General features: G+C 35.2%; 1 protein-coding gene across 3 annotated transcripts in view; it reads left to right on the forward strand.

Annotated features, from left to right (window-relative positions):
* ASCC3 (activating signal cointegrator 1 complex subunit 3) overlaps positions 1–23,610 on the forward strand; it is a 335,131-nt gene that overhangs the window by 164,859 nt on the left and 146,662 nt on the right. For all 3 annotated transcript variants that reach the window (XM_082475077.1, XM_082475079.1, XM_082475078.1), the window contains one exon: positions 12,001–12,135. In XM_082475077.1, the coding sequence (XP_082331203.1) occupies positions 12,001–12,135 (135 nt within the window). The remainder of the gene's footprint in view (positions 1–12,000; positions 12,136–23,610) is intronic.

Raw genomic sequence — 23,610 nt, forward strand, 5'->3', positions numbered from 1 at the left:
TGTGTGATGCTACAATGTATTAAAGTATTCTTTATTCTGTCTTATCAGTCTTTAGCGGATTAACCTAGGTTTACCAGTGAATTAAGTTGACCCACAGTTGTACTATGGGGACTAACTAAGAACAGTGAAATTTGGGTCAGATTTTAGTCATATTTGAAAACATCTTCGATGAAGCATGAATTCAGAGTGGTTGGATTTTTAGAACTTCATTAAATTCCTTCATTATTAAACTAATCATTACAAGTAGGTCAGCTTCAACATAATGTTTCTTAAAAGTTTTGCTTATGTGTGTCTATATGAACATTTTATAATTAGTAATGCTTATAATCTTTTAATACTTATAATGTAGGCTGAAATTTAAAATGGAAAGAGAATTCTAGACTTTTGAAGCTTGTAAATTACTGAGAATGGTTCATAATTTGGGATCTTTTTCTGTAGTCTATTTGCCATGTTAAGGTAAGAGTTACAGTGGGTAGAGTGCCAAATATAGAAACTGCTACACTTTTCTTGTAGTGTATGAACTATATCTGAGTCATCAACCTTAATTCTAGGTATTGAACAGGATGGAGATAGATGGTGTTTAAGACTAAACCAAGGCAATACTGTTAATATTCAGCAAGTATTTATTGAATAGCCAGTGTGTGCCAGAGATTGTGCTAAAGACAGAAAACAGAAAGATACACTCTGCATTAGTGTTGCTTATAATCTGATGAGAACCAAAGGTTAATCAAATAATTATGCATAAAATGTAAATGTACAGATTTCACAATAAACTTTCACCCACTCGTTTTAGCACTTACTGGTGATTTTCTAACTCCCATCCTTCCTTTCATTCCATTGTATGTAAGGAAGAGCTTTCCCCCTTCCCATTTATTCATTTATTTCTCTGTCAACTCAAATTCTTATTGTATTCAAAAGGTTATAATCCATTATTACATTATTACAAGATGACCATATTAGCCCAAATTTGGCAATCGGGAACCCCTTCAAGTTGCCTTCTTTATCCTTTTGACATGCCCACATCCCAGAATTGGAATTAATCATTTCTGATTAATCATTTCTGCAAGCAAACCTGGTAAGAGAATGGTATTTAGAAACCAGTGAAAGTATTTTATTTCTTAAATGAATATTTCCACTTATTTCTTTCCCCAAAATATTATCCAGAAGAATGAAAGAGATTTGGGGTTTTCAGAATTTTCAAGGAAATACAATGTTGAGTTGTTCCTTTCCCCTAGTAGAGTTCCTCTCACAGCTGTTATTTTCAGACTGCTCTGGCGTGCTCCGAGGGGCCACGGGCATTGCTGGCATGAGGGTGGGAGAGGTGTGCTGTTTGGGAGGAAGAAGTGAGATACGAGATTTGGATCTCTCAGGACCACTCAGGTAGCTTAATCTTTTTTTAATATATATATATAGAGAGAGAGAGAGAGAGAGTGAGCTCCTACAAAAGAGTTTAGTGAAAGAAAGAATTACACAGCCAAAATGAGTTTTTAAACCACTGTTCTGTGGCATTAACTTTTCATAATTTCCATAGGATGAATAGTTTCTGTTCTTGTGGTGGTGATACCAAGTGGACTGATACTTGTGGTGATAACCAGTGGACTGATCTTTTCCGTCTTCAGTATCAATTTAGCTTTTCAGTAGAGGTGGAATTTTGTCTTCCACTTTGTCATGTATACATTGGACTAAGCAAACCAGTAGTTTTTCCCTTCTGGGCCTTGAAAACCAGGTGGAATACGAATGGTACATACTGGCTGAATGCAGTAGCCTGGAAGTTTTTATGTGTAGTGTCAGTAGTCACAGGCAACTGTGACTCCTCTGTTGCTCAAATCAGGTACAAAGTAATGTATTTGCATATATGGTAAGACAGACCTGTAGCTGAAAATGCTGTACCACCCCTACAAACTAGGGCTGAGCCAGAAAGTATAGTTTTCCACAGCCCCTTAATGCTTAAGAAAATGTTTTTAATTATGTTAAAAAGTTTATAGCAAAGGGAAAATGCATTCAAAATACTTACTATTTTAAAATTATGTTTTAAAAGCTCTACATTCTTTCTCTATTTTTTGTGGTCTTAATATTTTAGAGACCATACTGAAATATAACTATCTTATGCTTCAAGTGTATTGTACTATGTCCTGATATATGCAAATTGATTGTAAGATAATACTTTTTACAGTGGGCTTAGCTCTGATGTTATATATTTTTGCTGTAATGGTACATATGGACACTAAGTCGTCCAACTTTTTTTTTAATTATTATACATTTTAATAACGAGTATCTTTTAGGGTTTAGAAGATGTAAAGTATTGTGGATTTCTTTTAACCAACTTTAGCAGTTAAAGCTCTATACAACTGAAATATAAAAGCTGATAAATATTAAAATGATTCCTTTAGAGAAATTGATGAAGAATATATTTCACATTCAGGGTAATGCCCTAAAATGTAATTCAGTAATGATAACCTGAATCTGTTTATCACTTAAAAAGCTTAGGTTTCTTGAGAAGAACTGCATATTCTCAGCATGAGAGCCCAGAGGTGGCTCTGAACTGCTGAGTGTAGATCTAATTACACAGCTTGGAGCTGTGGAACCACTTCTCTCTCTACCTCCAGATTACTTTCGTTGGTTTATTTGCATAATTTAATGCATGAAAACTAGTCAGTGAATTATACAGTTTTCTGAGACAGCTAAGACAAGATAAATTAACCCTATTTGATGTAGTTTGTATATGTGATAAACCTTTCACCAGGTCTTTTTAAACTAAAAATTATGCTTTAGTAATGCAGTTCATTGGCAGGAATATCTGATAATAAATGCTAGTTATTACACTCGTGATTTAAATTTTATTAAGAGAAGTTTAAAACTTATTATTTTAGCCCTATTTTTAGTAATAGTAGTTTTATTGATGTAATCCAAATATAGTAGTGTTAAATTTTCTACCATAATAAAACATAAAAATGCTTTCTTTATTCATGTCCATCAGTAAGACATTATTTTGGTTAATGGATCTGAGTAATTTGATTCATTGTAAATGTAAGTAGCTTTGATTTAGGAACTGTCTTTGACTTTAAAGTCGAGAATTTTTTTTTTTAAGATGCTCTTAGACTAGCTCATTTTATAAATTGTTTCTTTTTAAAATCCAAATTTTTAACTTTGCAATGGCATTAAAATGTACAGTTGACCCTTGAACAACGTGGGTGTTGGGGGCACGCCAACCCTCCATACAGTCAAAAATACACCTATACCTTATCATCAGCCCTTAGTATACGTGGTCCCTTCATACACGTGGTTCCTCCAGATCAGCGATTCTGCATGGGATTCAACCAACAGTGGGTCGTGTAGTTCTGTAGGATTTACTATTGAAAAAAATCTGCAAATAAGTGGACCTGCCCATTTCAAACTCATGTTGTTCAGTGGTCAACTGTATACACATAGCTTTACAACAGTATCAAAAGACTAATAGTGACTATTTTAGTTATTAATTATCAGTGGAATGTTTGCTAGTAAATTTAAATAAAACTATCCAGGAAAATTAATTATCTAGTTGAATAATTGGAAGTTAGCTTTATACCCCATATTCTAATAAAAGGTATCAGTGAAAGTGTTAACTCAGCCTACATCCTATTATTATTTATAAACTTTTAAATTCATATCTCTGCTCAAAAATGTGCTAAAAATAAATGTTTTTTGTGAAAGTTGACCATTTTTAACATTGGAATTTCAGCATTTATGAGTGCCCACTGATTTGGTGATAGCAGGGAGAGTGGTATGGGGGATGACAAGGAGACCTCAAAATTAGTAAGGTGTAAACGTGCCCTCAGGCAACACCCAAAGAGGGAATATAACTTGGTGGAAAGAAAATAGGCTTTGGACTATCAAATCTGAGGATAATTCCCAGTTCTGCTCTTGAATGAGTAGAAAGTTATTAAAACTCTGAGCTTCAGTTTTCTCATCTGTAAAATTCTAATAGAATTACCTACCTAATTGTGTTGTTAATAGTAAAGTAAATAACTATGCCTGGCACCTAGTACTGGGCCTAGCACATAGTAAGCACTTAGTAAATCATATCTTTTATTATTAGTCCTAGTAATTGTGACAACAGTGGAGAGACCTATATACATCTCAAGATTACACAAGGCACAAGTATGAACAAAGTGCTGTGGGAGTGATAGCTTTCCCTGGAGAGATTGGAGAAGAGTCATTAGAACTGGGCCTTAAAGGTTTGTAGAATTTCCCCAGAGGAAGTTGGCAGGAGAACTAAGTAAAGTAAAACATGGGTAAAGGCCTAGAAATATACAAATGCATGGAGGCTTTGAACACAGGAAGGATTTAGAGAGATGACACCCTAAGGCCAATAATGAAGAAACCTGGAATGTCATCACCTTTAAATCAAGGAATTTACTAATTTTGAGAGAGGACCCCAATTAACTTCTAGATTATGCTTTTATTTCTTCTTCTTCTTCTTTTTTTTTTAAATCTGCATCTTCTTCCAGTAGTTGTTCATGTAATGAATGGCAGCTTCTGTGTTCACCATTTCCCAGACTCCAATCATGCATCATAGTAACTAGATATAAGCTCCATAAGCACAGGGACACGTGCCGGCCTTGCCCACTGTTATATCCCCAATACCTGTCATGTAATTGTTGGATGATCACGGACTCACAGAGGAGCTAAATCAAGCACAAAAATAGTTCAAAATAAATTATAGTCAGTGATAAATGCTTAAGAGAGGGGCCTGCGAATTCTTTGGATGCTCAAAAGAATGAAGTATCACTTGTACCTGGAATCGTCAGGGAAAATTTTATTATTTTAATTTAACCATAATAGTAGCATCATCTCCCCCCATGTAGGTATAAGGGTTTCTTCTTTTCTTTCTTTCTTTTTTCTTTTTTTAAATGACTTTTATAAATTTGTACCAATGTTTCAGGTAGCTTATTGGCTACAAAGCTATATTTTAAAATGTTTAAATCAGAGTTCTTTTTATAAGATCTGTCTCAATCACACTAACTCTTTCTCAGGGAGACCTCCCTAAGTGCCTTCTCGCTCATCTTCACTCTTCATAAAAAACAGGGCCACCTTTTTTCTTTTAATAACCCCAGCCTTTTAAAATTGTCCTGTCCATTGTTCTATCAGTTTACATTCCAAAATCGTCTTTAGGTTTTTCCTATGTTTTATCCACCTTTTTCTTTTACACTTCCTTGAGTCATAATTTTTTTTATCATCATGTAATGTATATTCCTTTACAAAAATTCATGTTTTTTCATGATGATGGCATTCTATTTAACTGCTCAGTTTAAAATCTTTGTCTAACATAAAAATAATTTTTCAAGCATTGCTTTTAGTGGTACCATTTTTTTCTGAGTCTTGAGTGAATTTTCTCTAAGTATACGTTTTATAATGAGGTTGTATTTTGCCTTTCCAGCTATTACTGCTCCTCTGTCTACATGTCCATTTCTGCCTAGAGCCAGTATTCACCAAATCCATATGGATTGGCTGTCTTCTCTGTGCCTTTGACCTCTGTATACTTTACCAGGAAGTACTATTTATTTTCTTCTGCTAGACCATGTCTCTTTTTTCTTCTTAAAGCATTTCCAGGTGAACTAAAACAAGATAAATGTGTCTCTTCGATCGAAAGTACCGCTACCACCCTTCTAAGTTCATTGTTAAATACGTGTTCTTTAAGTTTTTCCTTTGACACCGTAAATCCCTTAGCAATAAAATAGTCACATCAAATATGGTAGTACAATAGTATATTATAAATATACTATTACAACCTCATCACTGATCATTTCTCCTGTTTAATATAATTTATATATTCATAAAACTATTAAGGCTTGTTTCAATAGGTAAGATAAGCAATATAAGATATACAGAGAACACATTATCTTTTTATACTCCCCATCCCATTTTCATTTGTGGGGTAATTACTTTGGTGGGTTTCCATCCATATCTCCTATTTTTAAACACACACACACACCCCCTTTATAATATACTCAGAATAATACTATGGAAATTGTTCTTCAACTTGATATTTTTTTACGTGGTACTATATTATGGATATCTTTGTAGATATCTTTGCAGATAGATACGTGTGTGTGTGCGTGCAGATAGATAGCTGTGTGTGTGCGTGTACAAGAGCAAAATCCAGCTCCGCTTGTGCCCACCATTGGATTTCCAGAGCCACAGAGTGCTACTGAAGTTTAGCACCTTTTCGTATGTTTATGACTATTTTCACTTTCTTGCCTATGAATTTCCCAGAAGTCATAGAGAAAAATCCTGGCAGATTTGAAGAAAAATTAACTATTTCCATACTGAATAAGATATCATAAATAAAGTCAAAAGATAAAGCATAGACTAGAACAAAATATTTGCAATATAGAAAAAGACAAAACATACTATCTTCTGTATTGTAAGAACACCTACAAATTTATAAGAAAAAAATGCCCAATAATAAAACAAACAATATTCAGAATAGGGACATAGTTCAATGGTCATATATACTTTGACCCAACAATTTCACTTCTATGAAAATATCCACAAAATTGTGAAATGACTTGTATACAGAGTTATTTATTACAGCATTGCTTTAAGTAAGAAAGGATTAGGAACAACATAAATGTCCATTAAACAAGGACTGGTTAAGTAAATTGTGGTATTTCTAAGTAAAGGAATACTATGCAAATGAAAAAATAAATGAGGAAACTGGGTACTGGTGTGAAAAGATCTTCAGATGACCTAAGTGTCTTTAGCTGGTCAGTATTGGCAGGCCTAAAATGAGAACTGATTCACAGCAATCAGAATGAAGCCTTTTAAAATTGCATTTACTTAATATCACAGAGAGGGTAATATAATCACAGCAATAAAAACTATTTTGTTGCCTACATGCCCTTGTGGTATATAAATCTGAAATACACCTGCAGCGGCACTCCTCATTCAGACTATAGAACATGGAAAATGATTTGGCTATTTTCTCCAGTCTCCCAAAGACAGTACTTAAAGAACCATTTTAAATGCACAGAGGACAGGTTTGGGGGGTTTTGTTTTTGTTTTGTTTTTTTACATACAATGGATGCCATTTCACTGGGCTCTCAAATTTTAACATTCATCGTATTAATGGCTTATTAAACCAGATTGCTGGGTCCCAGCCTCAGAGTTTTTGGCTCAGATGTGGGGTGACACTATTAATTTGTAGTTGTAACAAGTTTTCAGAGGATGCTCTTGGTCTGGGGACACACTTTAGAGTCACTATTTGTTTAGGTCATTGGGGCTTAATTCTCTTGAGGATCCTGGGTTAAGAAAGTTGGGAAGAATTGAGAACAAAACAAATAAATGGCTGTGCTGGTTAGAGTGAAAACATAAACACCATAACATAAACTTGCTCATCCTCAAGACTCATTCTTTAACCATTGCAATAGACAATACCATAAATTATAAAACATTATTTCTCAGCCGCATTTCCTGTGGGACATCTATCTGCCATGTTGTATTTTTTCCAGGTATTTCGATTCTTATTCTTCCTTCTTAGTGGAAATTTCTAGGGAAGAGAATTTGATTCAAGATTCCACAATCTTTGGCCTCCTCCCTCCAGTTCTAAAATAATCCCAAGCTTAAATATTTCTACTAACTGTTTTATCCCTAGTTCATCTGGCACAACACCCTTACAAATGTTGTTAAAGGATAACTGTTCTTTTAAATTGTTTTTTGTGGTGTTAGATATACACACACACTTGCATAAGCGAGGAATAAATGTTTATATAGGTGTCAATTTATAATATTCATTCACTGATCTAACCACTTAGTCTTTTAGGTCAAGTTAATTTTCTTAATGTTTATTACCCTTATCATGGTGTTAATACTTACCAGCTCTGGAAGTCTCCAAGTTCCTGTACAAAGAGTTTTAGCATCTCCTTTGAACTTGTTAGAAATGCAAATTCTTGTCTTGCCTCAGACCTACTTAAGGAGCAGCAGTTTGTAACAAGCCTGCCAGGTGATTTTGATGCATCCTAAAATTTGAGAGCTGTTGTTTTACTAAACGCAGTGTTTCACTTACACGATACCCTTTAATCCTTATCGTAATCCTATAACTCTAGTAACTATCTATGTACTAGAGGAAATAAAGATCAAAGAGGTTAAATAATTTGTTCTAAATCACACTGCTATTTAACAATATTTCAAAGTAGAATTTTTGGTCTTTTTAAAATAATGTGTCCTTCTCTCCTTTGAATACACTGAAACAATATCAGTTACTTTGGCATTTTGGTTTTCTGAATGATCATTATCTGAGCTTTTACTTTTCATTAATTTTAATCAGCATCTCATTTGAAGGACACTTTCTTTGATAAGTCAAATAACAGGACCAGAACTCAGATTCTCATACTTTCTTTCCCAGTCCAGGACTGATTCCATGATACATTTTTTAACTAAATGGCTTTTTAAACCAAAAATAAGTGTATAAAATATTTTTAATTGCATTAACCTAACAAACCTCGAGTAAAAATATAAACAGTTTTACAAAACAGTCAAAATTTACCAACATTATTGAGTTGAATCTACTGTTCTAATCTTATTTTAGACACACGCCCATTTAACTGCTGTTTGGTTACGAACAGCGTTTCTAAGATTAATTTGGGGTTATTTCTGCCATATGAAACAGTGCTGTCCTCTCTGTTATAATTTTTATATGAGTCTATTTAAATTAATTAACCAAATTAACAAACCATAAAATCAAGTATGTTTATAGAGACCCAAAACCTTGTAATGGCCTCTGTTGGAGCCTCTAGACAGAAAATTCTTGATAAGAAAAAGAGTTTATTTTACTGAACAAGACATGATGGATTCTTTAATAAAAAGAAATTGCTACTTTAGTTGTAACTAATATTTCTCTTGGCTGCAGTAGAAAATAATTTGCAAAGTAATAAGTTGACAAGTCAGACTTAAATAATTAATGAAGATTTAGGGTCATATTTTATTTTCCCTTATGTTCTCCATATCTGTTATTTTAACAGGATTTACATAATGTGGCATTTGAATTATGGAGAATAGAAATCTGGTTGTATTATAAAACCCTAGCCCATCTGGAGAATGATCTTGGGGCTATAGTGGTTATATAAAATATCTTAATAATCCCTGATGTTTCGTATGTATAGGTAAATAAAGATGGGTTATTAGGGAATCTTTGTAGTGGTGGTATTACATATGTTTTATTTATGTTTCCTTTTGAACTTCTTTTAACTTAGAAGAAGAAAACTAAGCTGGTGGTAACCATTACCTAATTTCACACAGTAGTACAGTGGAGATCTCAACAGTCGTTAATAATTCAATTTTTAGACCCCACTGCTAGATATTTTTACTCAGTTGGTTTTAGGGGAGGACTCAGAAATCTATTTCAACAAGCCCCAGCAGTAATTCTGATGAAGTGGTCCCTGGGCCTCAGTGTAAGAAACTTTGAACGAAAACGTACTTCTTCAAGCTAACACACTAAAATTACCAAGGATGAATACTCTAGACTAGTGTATGTAGCCTCCTCCATGCAGACTGCATCCTGCTTCTACAGCCAGCTAGGGCTGATTCCTAGTGATTCTCTCTTGCCGTAACAGTAGAGTTCCAATTTGGTGCCTTGGAACATGTTCATCATGGTATCCCCGGTGCTTTGGCCACTGTTTGGCATGCAGGAGGTATGTGTAAATGTCGTGGCACGGATGAATGAAGGAGACCAGCTGTCTCCATGTTTAGCATTCCTGTGTTATCCGCACTCCATCCGTCTTTTGGATCAGCTCCCTAAATTATGTCTAGTTTTATCTCCCTCCTTAAATTGTATAGAAGAAGGGACCATGTCTTATCCATTTCATATCTCTCCTGCTAACAGTATTTTACACACACACATGTCCAATAAATATATTTTAAGTAAAAGTTATTTTGTGCATATTTAATCCATCATACAAGATTCCCATCTCCATGAGGGCAGGGACCTTGTCTCTCTTTTTCACAGCAGTTTTCTCAGGGCTTGGTAGCGACTGCATGCTCAGAAACATTTGAATGAATAAATAAATTAATAAAATAATAAGTAAATTCATTTTAATTGAGATTTTTCTTACAATTTAATGTTGGGGGTAAATGAGGTTTTGTGTGTGATCAAATTTATTTTTATATAAAAGAAAATAATCTGCCTTCCCCTTTAAAAAGAAACTCGTAGTTGAAATGTCCCTACCTTGTAGAAAGACAGGATGGTAGAATTTGACAGATTCTGAATTGGTGAAGCTTCAGCAAGGCATTATGGTTAATAGAATCTTCCATCTAACTTAGTATTAAATAGCTGATGTCAGGAATTATGAAAATATCATCACAGTGAACTTAAATGGCAGTCTCTTGACATCCTGTGAGGTAAAGATGATTCCCCAGAAAGCTAGAGAGCCTGTGAAAAGCAGATTTGGTTTTTGGCAGGGGTGGGAGGTTGAAAATACGGAAAACAAAAAATTTTCTAAGTATCCACGAAACTTTCTGAAATAAATTTTAGTAGCGTACTCTTTAGAAAATATTCTTTTGATCATATTTCTTTTCAAATCACATTGGTATCAGAAAATAAGTTAGAGCTCTGATAAAGTGTGAAGTCTCAAGCTTTATGTCCTTGAAGGCTGTGATTAACTTATGTTAAATTTCTCCAGATGACTTGCAGTGCTTGTTTTACTTTCTCTAAACACTTTGGGAGATTTTCATTGAGGAACTTCTGGTCTTCTCCAGATTATTTTCTCTCCTTTACTTTGAATACACCCTAAAAGAATATTAGTTAAGTATTCCAGTTTCTTGAATGATGGTTATCTGAGGTTTTACTCTACTATGAATTTTATCAGATCCTATATGTGGAACATTGCCTTTGGCAAGTTTACTGTGGGCTAATTATAAGATTACTATGGGTTAATTATACAGCATGTGCTCTAGATCTTTGTCATTCTGTCTCCTTTCTGGTCAAAGCCCAGGCCTCCTTCCCTTTTTCACTTTTGTTTGTCCTCAAAATGATCTTCTCTTACTCAGGTCAACTCTCATGAACCTATTAATTCCCTGACTAAAAACAATGTTGTGTGTCCTTCTAAGTGTGTAACCTGCAAATAACACCAAAGTTCCAGCTTCTGGGAAAACAATTGACAGAAGAACATGGAGAGACACTGGGAAGACAGGCAAGAATTAGGAATTAGTTATGGCTCTTTGGGAAGGCTGGGGCTGAGCTATGGAGGGAGGGGACAGGGAGGTGGAAGCCAAAGAAGAAACATCACAGAGGAGAGAAGGCAGGCCCTGAGAGGCAGCAAATGCAGACTGCTAGTCACTTCCTGATTTTATTCTCTTCATTTGCCTTCACATTCTTCCTGACTACTGTCCCTGGAAGGACTTTTTTTCCACTTCTTCTTGACAAAGCATCCAGACACTCACCTTCCCCCTAATTCAGATTTCCACAGTCGCTTTGTGAATAATTCCACAGGAAGGTCTGCCACAACAGAAAATTCCAAGTACCTCTCTAGAAGCTTTTGCATCTCCAGCAGTCCCCTAAACTCTATTCTGAATGGTTGTTCTTAGACATGATTTTGTCCAAGGAAGAGTGGTCTTTATTGTTTCCAGTTTCTTTAAACATCTTTATGATACTGGCAATTTCATTGACTGTGGCGAAATAAGGCTCTATTATACTCTGTCCTCGTAAGATATGATTGTGCTAATGAATCATGTCTTCAGAAGAGAAATGCACAAATTAAGTTCCACATTTTATATAATCCATTAATTTCATTCTGACTTCTGCCAATTATAGGCTAATAATAAACAAAGCTATGTTATTGAATTTTACTTAACTTGCCTTTATCCTATATATACTTTGTTCTAAACTAAGCAAATGTTGAAGTATTCATAAACTGGGGGTTTATTTTGAAAAATTAATAGTCATTTATATAGGGTGACTTCCAGACTAGTATTAAGCCATCTTTTAATGAATTTGAGTATTAAATAAACTGCTTTCCTTTATTTTAGGTGATGGTGTTTGTACATGCTCGAAATGCCACAGTAAGAACGGCCATGTCTCTAATAGAAAGAGCCAAGAATAATGGCCAGATTTCCTACTTTTTACCTACTCAAGGACCTGAATATGGACATGCAGAAAAACAGGTAGGGAACAAATGACAGCACAATACAAGAACTAAAGCACGTAATGTGCCAGATATACCAGATATTTTATATATGAAAGATCCATGGTTTCCAGTTTCCAATAAGTTAATTTTACAGATTTATCATGTGATAATTTTGACATTTTTTCTTGACTTTCAAAGGATCCGAATGCATGTTGTGTCCAATTATCACTTTTTTCTATATGATTATAATTGTGTTTAGTCCCATAGTTAAAGCATAAAATACAGTTACATTTTATAAAATACATTAACATCTAATGGATTATTGTTCTTTTAAAGATATAATAGATAATTTTTTTTTTAATTTCTAAGGTTAACATGGACAGATGTAATTTACATAAACAGAAGCTCTTTTTGAGAGTGAAAGTTTGTGACCAAAAAGGTTCAGAACAGCTGCCTTGCCACTCACTATATGCTCAAAGGACCTAAAAAGTCTGGGTCCTCATTAGAAACACAGAACCTCAGGCCTCACCTGAGACTTACCACATCATAATCTGCATTTCTACTTGATCCCCAAATGATTTATGCACATTACAGTTTGAGAGGCACATCTCTAGGTAATTTGAGTATCGATAGTATTCTAAGATTTATAAAAGGTTTTATTTAATTGTATCAAGTAATGATTTAGATCAAGAGTGGGCAATCTACAGCCCGAGGACCAAAGGTGGCAACCTGTTTTTGTAATTAGTTTTATTAGAAAACAGTCAGAGCCCTTCCTTTGTCTTCTATGGCTGCTTCTTTACACACAAGGGAAGAATTGAGTACTTGCTGCAGGGATGATATGGCTCACAAAGCCTAAAGTACTTGGAGTATAAAGTACTCCAAGGGAAGTATAAAGTACTTTATACTCTGTCCCTTTGCAGAAAATGTTGCCCTGATTTAAAGCTATAAAAATAAATTTTTAAATAAAAAAAACTATAGGCATAAAATGATAGTATCTTCAAAGTATTTTATATGCATAACTTAAGATTTAACTGATATTTGCTGAACAGCTGCCAGGCATTGTGCTCTGCACCTTCACATTTACCATCTTAGTAAAATGTATTTAGTTATTAGGATTGTGCTCTAAATTTTACCATTTTATATTGATATTTTAAATTCTGACTGATAATCTGATGCAGGTTGTTTTGAATGTCAGATTCTCTTTCAGTGTAACTACAAAATTTATTCATTTTTTTTCTTTTTTTTTGCTTTATAAAGTTTTCTATTACATACCACTTATTATGCAGCTTTGTATTCTTCCAGTTATTTATTAATTATGAATTTATGAGAGTCTTTGAAAAGTCAGGTCGGCATTCATAATGGTGAATTATGAAAGGTCTTATTTCATTTCTTTGGAAATACAAAGCAGCTCTATTGTGTTTAAAAGCCAAGCCTTGAGAGCCACCTTGTGGATTTCTGGTTATTTTTTATACCTCTCAGTTCTGAGAGTTATTGCTATTCTAAATCATGCAGGTTTATTGTTTCATTGTTATAATAATAATATTCAATATTTATCAGAGTTTACTTGGGCCAGGCATTGTTTTCATTGCTTTCTATAACTCATTCAATGTTCACAACAACCTATGATGTAGGTTTGTACTATTATTATCTCTTGATATGGCATTTGTGTATAAGTAATTCAAATATAGCATGAAATACTCTAAAGCATATAGAAATAATTTATGTAGAGGAATTTTCAAATGATATTTACTTAAGACCATGTCACCAAATGTATAATGACAGATCACTATGCTGAAAAAAAACGTGGAGACTTGAAAGTCCCTAGTCATTTTATTATACCTTTTTTTTTTTTTGATATTTTCATTATACTTGATTTTTATCCTGACCCACCTGTTATTATTGTTTTTTTTTTTAACAAGAATGGATTCCACAGACATTATTAATAAGTACATGTTTTCAAGGAACGCTGTCCTATTCACCATTATACTCTTTAATATAGCATTTGGCTGATAGTAGGTACCCCAAAATTACTTTTTTTTTCTGCCTTTGTTTCTTGGAGGCAGACATTATTAAGAGATGTTCTCACTTTAGTTTTCTCATTTGATCTCTACCACTATTCTGTCCTTTAAAGATTCTTATCCCCGTTTTACAGATAAGGAAACTGAGAAAAGAGAATAATTTTCCCAGAGACTCCCATGTAATAAGTGAAGCTATGATTTGATTCAGACAGACTCCAAAGTCTACCCTTTTCACTACAGTGCATCCTGTTTGTTCAAAAGCAAACAGAACATATCCAACCTGTGACTTTCTAAAGCCTTTAGAGCTTTGAGTCTTTTTTTTTTCCTTTAATAAAATGGAAGAACATTTCTTCAGCTCAGCTATATCCCTCATTTCTCCGAAAGAGAGAGATTCAAAACAGTTGGCCCCTCCACAGTGAAAATTATTTATAACAAAAGATAAGGTAATCTTTCTGGATGTTTTCTTGAAGCTCCAGAATTTTAGATTATTCTTCTAAATTTAAAGTTGAATGTTTGTTCCTATTTCTTGAAGTGCCTTTTAAACTTGAATGGTATTAACTTACTAGCAATTCTAAGGATGCTATTACATGATGATGGCAGGAGATATTTCTTCTGATGTTTTTGAAAAATAGGAAATTAAGTACTCAGAACATTAAAATAAAATTAGAAGGTAAGTTTGCTATGGTGGTACATAGAAATTTAGCCTCCTGACTCCTGTTAATGGAAATACAACTAAATCCCTACCGTGCCACAGTGATCCTTTATCCCTAAGTGTTTAAAGTAACCATCTCAATTCCTGACTCAGCAAGTATGGTTTTTAAAAACGTTTCTTCACAGTTTTATTCAACACACTGTAACTTTATTTGTATAAATAATAAATAAAACTCCATTAAGGATTCTTTTTCTCTGTGTGTATGGGGCAGGGTGGGGAGGGCAGTGTGTGTACATACTGAGGCTGTGTCTGTGCCTTAGCCACAGCTGAAGATGAGTCATTTCTTTCCAGTAAGTAACGGTTATACTTCACGACCCCTCGTAGCATTCCTATCTTTGATATCAAATTTACTCCCAGCTGAAAAAGCAACTATATTTCCAAATTGTCCACTGAAACAGGAAAATAGGGAAAGGAAAGTGAAATACCCCAAGGGTAGATTAAGCTACAGAGATGGAGCTTGCAGTTCTCCCCGGGGAAGGGAGTGTCTGAGGAATTACAAACGAGGCCCAAAGTAAGAGGACACATTAGCAAAAAGCTCTGGCTGTGACTTCACCTCTAGAAGCCCTGTGGCCTTAAACACCTAAACATTTCTTAAAGGTACTTTTTCTTCTATCAAATGGAGTAATAATGGGGTAAATAACACCTATTCTAGTAGTTTACTATGAGAAACAAATGAAATGATATATGAAATTATTTTGGACACTAGCTGAAGAGTGATAAAACATTGCATATGATATTCTGGAAATCTACTTCTAGAACTTTACTTTGCATATTACTTTTCGCCTTCTCCGACAAAGAAACTCTCTTAAGAAACCACTGTTTTCTGTAAGATAGAACATACCTTAGGGAATAGTAGCAGCTTGCATTTATACATAGAAATATATCATTAGGGATACAGACATTTTCATTATTAAGCCATTATTTGTTTGTTTGTTTTAAGATTTATTTTATTTTTGGCTGCGTTGGGTCTTAGTTGCACCACGCAGGATCTTTGTTGAGGCATGCGGGATCTTTCGTTGTGGCATGCGGGCTTCTCTCTAGTTGTGGCGCACAGGTTCCAGGGCAGGTGGGCTCTGTAGTTGTGGCGCCCGTGTTCCAGAGCGCATGGGCTCTGTAGTTTGCGGCACGTGGGCTCTAGTTGAGACACATGAGCTCAGTAGTTATGGCGTGTGGGCTTAGTTGCCCTGTGGCATGTGGGATCTTAGTTCCCCAATCAGGGATCGAACCCGCGTTCCCTGCATTGGAAGGCGGATTCTTTACCACTGGACCACCAGGGAAGTTCCCGTTGTTTTTAATTATAATTTTAATTTTAAGTTGAATGAATTATTCCAATTAGAATCTTCAGATTCTGTTTCATTCTCCATCTCAGTCAAATAAATTCTTTCCTTTAGGGACAAAACTTTTAACAGGCTTTAAATATTCTAGTACTAGGATGGATATTCCCACCCACCCTGTACAGTATTTCTCTGATTAATAGGCACTGATGTTGTTTGATTTTTTACATATATTAGTGATATTAAAAGTTTTCCTTATAGGTAGATACGGTCTATCATGCAGCAAGCCTCATGAATGTAGTGATTAGGAATATCTGTTAAACAAATCAGAACACTAGGAAAAATCGAGTAATAATATGTACCCTCAAGCTACCTTAAAGTATCATTTTATGACTTTTTATTATTATCTAGATCTACCAACCATTGCCTGCTTTCATAGGTTAGCTTTAGCCTTTGCCTAAATTATAGGAATTTGGCTTTGATGTAAGTAACCTGATACTTAATATTGATAGCTTTAATTATTTCTGGTTTAGCAGCTTTCCAGTGTCAGTATAAACAAATAAAATTAGAATTTCCTTTTCCTGGAATAGATGATATCTGTTAGCTGAAGAGAGTAGCAGGTACCTAAGAGCCCCCTTTCTCTTGTTTTTTTACTTTAAATAAGTGTAAACTGTTGTCTCAGAGTTTATTCTTTCCTCAGGCATATCAACCTCCTTTCCTTTAGGAGGCTAATATATTAATTCTACTGTCTGTTTGTAACCACATAGAAAGAATGTTATAAGTATATTATTTTTTTTAAGTAAAATGAAAGAAAATTAATAAAAAATAGATTTGAGTGTTTAATTGGATTTTTTCATTTTCAAAGGGAAATAGGCTCTTTAGAATAAAGATTTTGAACCCAGGCAAACCTTGAAGGCCCATGCGTATTGTAGCAAATGGTAGGATTTCCTCATTTTTTTATGGATGGCTGAATAATAATCCACTGTGTGTGTATGTGTGTGTGTGTGTGTGTGTGTGTTTGTATCACAAATTTGTTATTCATTCATTCATTGCTGGATACTTAGGTCATTTCCATGTCTTGGCTATTGTAAATAATGCTGCTATGAACATGGGGGTTTAGGTATCTTTCCAACTGTTTCTGTTTCCTTTGGATATCTTCCCAGAAGTGGAATTGCTGGATCATATGGTAGTTCTATTTTTAATTTTTTATGAACCTCCATACTGTTTTTCATAGTGACTGTACCAATTTACATTCCCACCAACAGTGAGTTCACAAGAGTTCCCTTTTCTCCACATCTTCACTGGCATTTGTTATCTCTTCTCTTTTTGATGACAGCCATTCTGACATTCTGACAAGTGTGAGATGATATGTCATCGTGCTTTTAATTTGCATTTCCCCAAAGACTGACTAGTGATGTTGAGCTTCTTTTTATGTGCCTGTTGGCCATGGCCATCTTCTTTGGAAAAATGTCTCTTTAGGCCCTTTGCCCATTTTTAATTAGATTATTTGGTTATTTGCTATTGAGTTTAATGAGTTCTTTATATACTTTGGTTATTAACTCCTTATCAGATATATGGTTTGCAAATATTTTTTCCCATTCTATAGGTTGTCTTTTCACTTTGTCGATTTCTTTTGCTGGGTGAAAGCTTTTTAGTTTGATGTAGTCCCCCTTGTTTATTTTTTATTTTGTTGCTTGTGCTTTAGGTGTGATTTTCAAAAAATTATTACCATGACCCATGTCAAGGAGCTTCTTTAGTGAGACCCTTTTTAAGAAACACAGAAAGTAGCATTGGAATTTTATCTTTATTTAAGTAGCCTTGATTGCAGCTATTTTTCTTCCTATGCTTTAAGATGTATTTTAGAAACATACAATAAATTTCTTAAAACAAGTTTATACATCTTGTTAAAGAACCTTGCTGTTTCGGAAAAGTAGGTATATTAGAATATTGTTGCTCTCTCATTTGAAAATACTTTAGTAGGAAAACCATTTTAAAAACATATAGATGATGTAAGTAAAGATTTCTAATCCCTAATGGTACAGAGATTTGTATTGATAAAATTTAAAGATCAAAATCACATTTCACAGTGATTTTTTTTTTTAATTTTTTATTTCAGCATTTATTTTAAAATGGCCAAATGGGTATGAAGAATACAGTTTTAGAGGAGATTTCTCTTCTACTGACTAGGGTGCTCTCTCTAGAATGCTAACTTGTGTCTGTGTAATTGGGTTGTAGTTAATACCAGGGTAGCTCATATGGGAACCAAGACCATCTTTCAAGGGTTATAACATGGAACAGGGGACACGGTACTTCTTTCTCCCCAGTTAAAGTACATAATTCGCACAGCTAGAATGACATATGGAAATTGGTTATGGGAATTAGGCTAGTCTGTGTCATTGTGAATTGACTGTATACACATGAACCTCAAACTGTTCTTAGTGGTATAGTCACTCAGTGAATATTTACTGAGCTACCTACCAGTCACTATGGTAGATCAATAGGTATCAAGATAGATAAACTCTGCTGTCAACCTGTTTAAAGTGGATTGAGAAAGTTGTGTTGTATCAATCAGGATTCATTAGAGGAAACAAACCATTGTACGTATATTTTAAATAGAAAATAATTTTGTGAAAAGAAGTTAGGTAATTCCTAGAATGTTGGTAAGATTGGAGGAGTAGAAGTCAGGCAACTACCACTGGAACTGTTGAGTTTAAGAACCAGCAGCCATACCATGGTGGTGATCCAGCATGCAGAAGCTACACCTGCTACTAGATACCTTTCATCGTTCACGAACATGCTGGAAAACCAAATTTTGAATATACAGTACATCCATTATAACTTTTAAGCCTCATTTCTGCAAGATTTTGCTTGCCAGCAAAAGAAAACAGCAGAAAATGGTTTCCTCTTCACTTCCATTGCCTAGATCTTGCATGAGTGCATTTAATAAGCAGAATGGATTTTTGTATCCAATACCCTGACTACAAGAGATCTGGGAAGTACAGATTTTACCTTCTGGCTCATGCAATACAAGAAGGCCTCATTGAAGGAGGTGGGGCTTGCATGCTGATTAACATTCTTTGCGTTAATTGGGAATGGAAATATATTTTGGAAGAAAAAAAGTAGCTGCCCATTTATTTTTATGGAGCTTATGTTCTGGCTGAACAGATTAACAACTAATTAAATAATTGATTTTAATTACGTTGTATTAAATAATAAAGAGGGATTAAGTGCTAAAAGAAAGTAAAATTGGGAGGACGCTTAGCTAACACAGTGACATTTAAGGTGAGATATGTATACAAAGCAAAGGACAGCAGAAGAATGTTCTAGGAAAAGTCTCTGACACCAGAAAAGCAATAGCACATTGAAGGATGTGGATAAAATCAGAATGACTAAGAAACGTAGAGAATGATGGGGAGTGGTAGATGCCATGTTTATAGCATGAGTCTAATGTTGTAGGCAAGGACCAGATTGTGAGGGCCTTGTTTATCATGTTACAGATTAGGTATTTTATCTTAAAAGAAATGGGTTATGATTAGGGAAGTTTGAGGAAGGGAGTGGCATGTCATTAACTATATTCCCCTCAACTAATAATATAAAAATAAAATGACAATTTGAGCACACAAAACAAGTAATTTTCCTAACAGGGTTGTGCTTTTAAGAAAGATCACTACACACAGGCAGGGCAGGAGAGAATGGGAATACCAGTTAGAGATGTGGATTCATTGGGGCATATTTAGGAAATAGAATTGATTGACTTGGTAGTTAATGGGGTATGAAGGGTTGAGGAAGAGAGATCTGGAAGTTTTCTGGCTTCTAAAAGATGTCTGGCTTAATATTGTTGAGTGGTTAGTTGGGTCATTTATGAGGAAAAAGAGTAGTAGAGAAGGATTACTTTGGAGGGAAGGGTCCATTTGGACGTGCTGAGATGAGGTGCCTGGGACACTTAGAGATGTAGAGTAAGCATCTGGATGGATATGTAAGTCTAATGTATCAGAAGCTCAGTCTGTTTTGGAGTGGGAAAACCATGGGAGTGGATATGAGTGGTAAAAGAGCCTAAGACCAAGTCTTGAGGAATTCTGATATTTAATTAGAGGAGAATGAGCCAGCAGAGGAGCCTCCAAACACTGGAGTATACCCCGGAGTAAATGTCATAGAGGCCGAGGAAAAGAGCATTTCAAAGAGAAGAAAGAGATCATCTATACTGACTGCTGCACTGAGTGGTCAAGTAATGTGAGGGCTGCAAAATACACTGTACTTAGCCACGTGGAGGATATTGGTGACCTTATTCAGGGCCTTTTCACCCCCAGAGTGGAGAGCAAAAATTAGATTAAGCTGGCTGATGAATGTAGATTAAAGTGTAAACATCAATTTTGAGAACTTAATTTATATACAAAAGGAAAATGGATAGTATCTAGAAAATATGAAATAGTACTCAGAAAGGTAGACATACTATTTTTCTTTTCAAGGTGGAAGTGATATGCTTATATTCTATGGAAACTATCCGAGAGAGAGTGAAAAAGGATTGAAATTGATTGATTGTTCATATAGGAAAGGAAAGAGACCACAGATAACCTATTAGAGTCCTGAGAATTTTCAAGAGGCATGGGATCCAAAGAAGAAGTAGAGATTTTCCTTAGATAGGAGTTAGGGCACTACTGTTAAAACAGAAGAGAAAGTTAGAAAGATGGGTTCTGATGCAAATAGGTTTTAGGTGTATGGCAGGAAGATAAGGGAGCTTCCTCTGATGTATTGTATTTTCCTTGTGAAGTAGTTGTTAAGGTCATTCTCTAAGAGTCAAGGATAACAAGGTGGTGAGAAGTTTGTGGAGAGCCAATCAATGTGTAATGTAGACATTGTTAGACATGCGACAACAAACTGACCATAAAGACATCACAGAATTGCTGTCCAATGTTAAGGGCTTGTTGAGATTGTGATCATGGATTTAGAGTGGTCTCCAGTTGCCCTTGTATATAATTTTTCTTAAGCATTAGCTACCTTGGGTCATCTGAGTTTGACATTCTACCAGTCTTATATGGCAAAAGGGCAGATGAGTTTAAGAAATTGGCAGGAATGTGATTAAAATCTTGGACTGTGTTATCTGCACTGGAGAAAGAACCAGAATAAAGACTGGGGCAGGGATGGAGAGGGCGTGCTGCTGATGAATATTAAGAAAGTAGAGGAATTGTGATCTCGAAGTATCATTAATGATAAAGAAAGAGCTTAGAAAAAATTAGTTGGGCATGCTTGACATATAGGAATCTTTGGTCAGAAATTGAGGTGTTTGTACTAGCGATTTTGGTTTTGGAAGTAGTACAGTTGTGGGTTGATGACAGGCCTAGAATACAATCGTTGGTATGGCTAAGATGGGACAGAGGAGATGTCAGTGGAAATGAGGGTGTCAGGGAATTGAAGAGCGAGGGTTTTAGATGTCCACATGGAAAATACTGTCACCAAGGATCATGATAGGAAATGGGATAGACAGAAAGACTAGGAGCCATACGTATGGAGTCTTCATTGGATAAGGTAGGGTAACAGGTGACATAGCAGATATACTGAACCTTAAAGGAACAGAGGTTTTTGTTAAAAGTTAGTACAGGCTGACCTGGAAATGGTGAGAGGGAAGAGAGAGATCATCCCCCACCACTTGAAAGATATGCATGGAAAACAAGAGTCCATGGAAAAGAGTCAAGTTTCAGTTAAGGCAGGGTGGGAGATGAGGTTGATATAGTTTGCTTATTACTGAGTGGCAATTCCGGAGAATAGAGTGAAGAATTTCATACCCTAAGGTGGAGAAATAGTAGAGGAAGTAGGGAACTGACTCAAGAGCGAAGAAATACCAAGTATTATGGGAAAAATAGTATAATAGGGCATTGGTTCCCCATTACCTGTTTCCATGCCAGCTGTCAGAATCAGAGTATCTGGAACTAAGACCCTAAAATTTTAACATGATCCTCAGAAGTTCTGATCATAGCTAGATTTTGTTGATCGTGTGAACAGCCAGCTAATAGGCCTTATCCTGAGAACAGGGTGGGAGGTATGATGTGTTTCCTTCTGAAAGACTCGTGGAAGACAGAGCATTGCCGTTCTTGGCTCTCTTGGTGTGGACGCCAGAGGAGCGATTTCAGATGTCTCGGTGATAAGGGTTTAAAGTAGAATAAGAGCTTTGAAAGAGAGAAAGAGAAAGGGTGGGGAAAGATGATATTCCTTAGATCTCTAAACTCCCTTGTCAAAAGGTAAGCCAGGTATTGGTTTATGCTCCTAACAATGTAAGCAGCTCCACTGATTAACTTTATAACTTTATTGAATGATAAAAATTGCACATACCAAAGATGAAGAGTCTATAATATTTTTTCCAATATTGATAAGGCATACTCACTAGTAATTGTGAAAAAAGAATGGTATCATTTGGGAGAAACTATTTGCCTCCCTCTGGTTAAATTTTAGTTTTTATAATGACTGTTATTTCTTCTTAATGGATTTGAAATAATCCACATTAAAGCATACCTTACCAAGATAAATTACCTCAGAAGGCTTACAATGGTCACTAAATTATTTATGCCATTTCTTATTGTTGTTTCGTGCAGGGTTTGTAACTGAGCTGAAGGTCTTGTGTTACTTCTGTATATTTTTTTGTCTTATGGAGGAAAAAAACCTAATTTGTTTTCTTTTAATATCTTCAGTTACTTGCTGTCAGTCTTCGTTCTTTAATCATGTATTTGTGTTAGTTTGGAAGTCAACTTTGGGAAGTGGTTACATTTTAAAAAGTACTCATACTGATTTTCTGTGTCATAGGTAGGAAAAAGATATGTAAAGTCATGGAAGGAAGCTTGGGGCATGCTTTCACTAGGGGAAAAAAATTTAGTATCCTCTGGCTGCTAATGGATTCTTAGCATTTGTCCGTTCTATTCTAATTTTACTGACAATAAAGCCCTGTATGGGAAGTTCACTTGTGACAAGTGGAAATATAAAGACTGAGGAAAACAAGTTTACACAATTCTTCTGCTACACACCTGACTCCCTTTACCTTTCACAGCTGGTGTTCTTTTGTGCTGAATTTCCATGTATAGAGATACTTTATCCAGTGAGTATAGTATTGGATCTCAAATGGCTTTCTCGGAGAATCCGATGCTCTGTTCAGACAATGTGAACAGGGTGAATTATTCCCCTCCAGTCCTTCTGAGGCTAGCAAAACCCGGACTCCAGGTAGAGCTCACCCTGAAAAATCAGGTGGAAAACAACAACTGTCCTGATAGTTGAGGAAGCAGCAGGCATCTTGTAATAAGTTTAGCTCCGTAACTCATGGTCTTAACCATCTTTCTCCATTGATTTCTCCAAATAAAACTCCTATTAAAAACCTTCTTCCATTTATGTTTCTTTCAAGGGAAGGTTTTATACAAACTGCCATTGTGTGTGTCTGCATGTGAGTTTCAGTATGAAAAAATTGGATCGTGTTAGGCACACTTTTATGTCTCATACTTTTTTCACTTAGTAATACATCATGGAAATCT

This window comes from Balaenoptera physalus (assembly GCF_965194825.1).
Source record: "Balaenoptera physalus genome assembly, chromosome: 9".
Classification (NCBI taxonomy): Eukaryota; Metazoa; Chordata; class Mammalia; order Artiodactyla; family Balaenopteridae; genus Balaenoptera; species Balaenoptera physalus.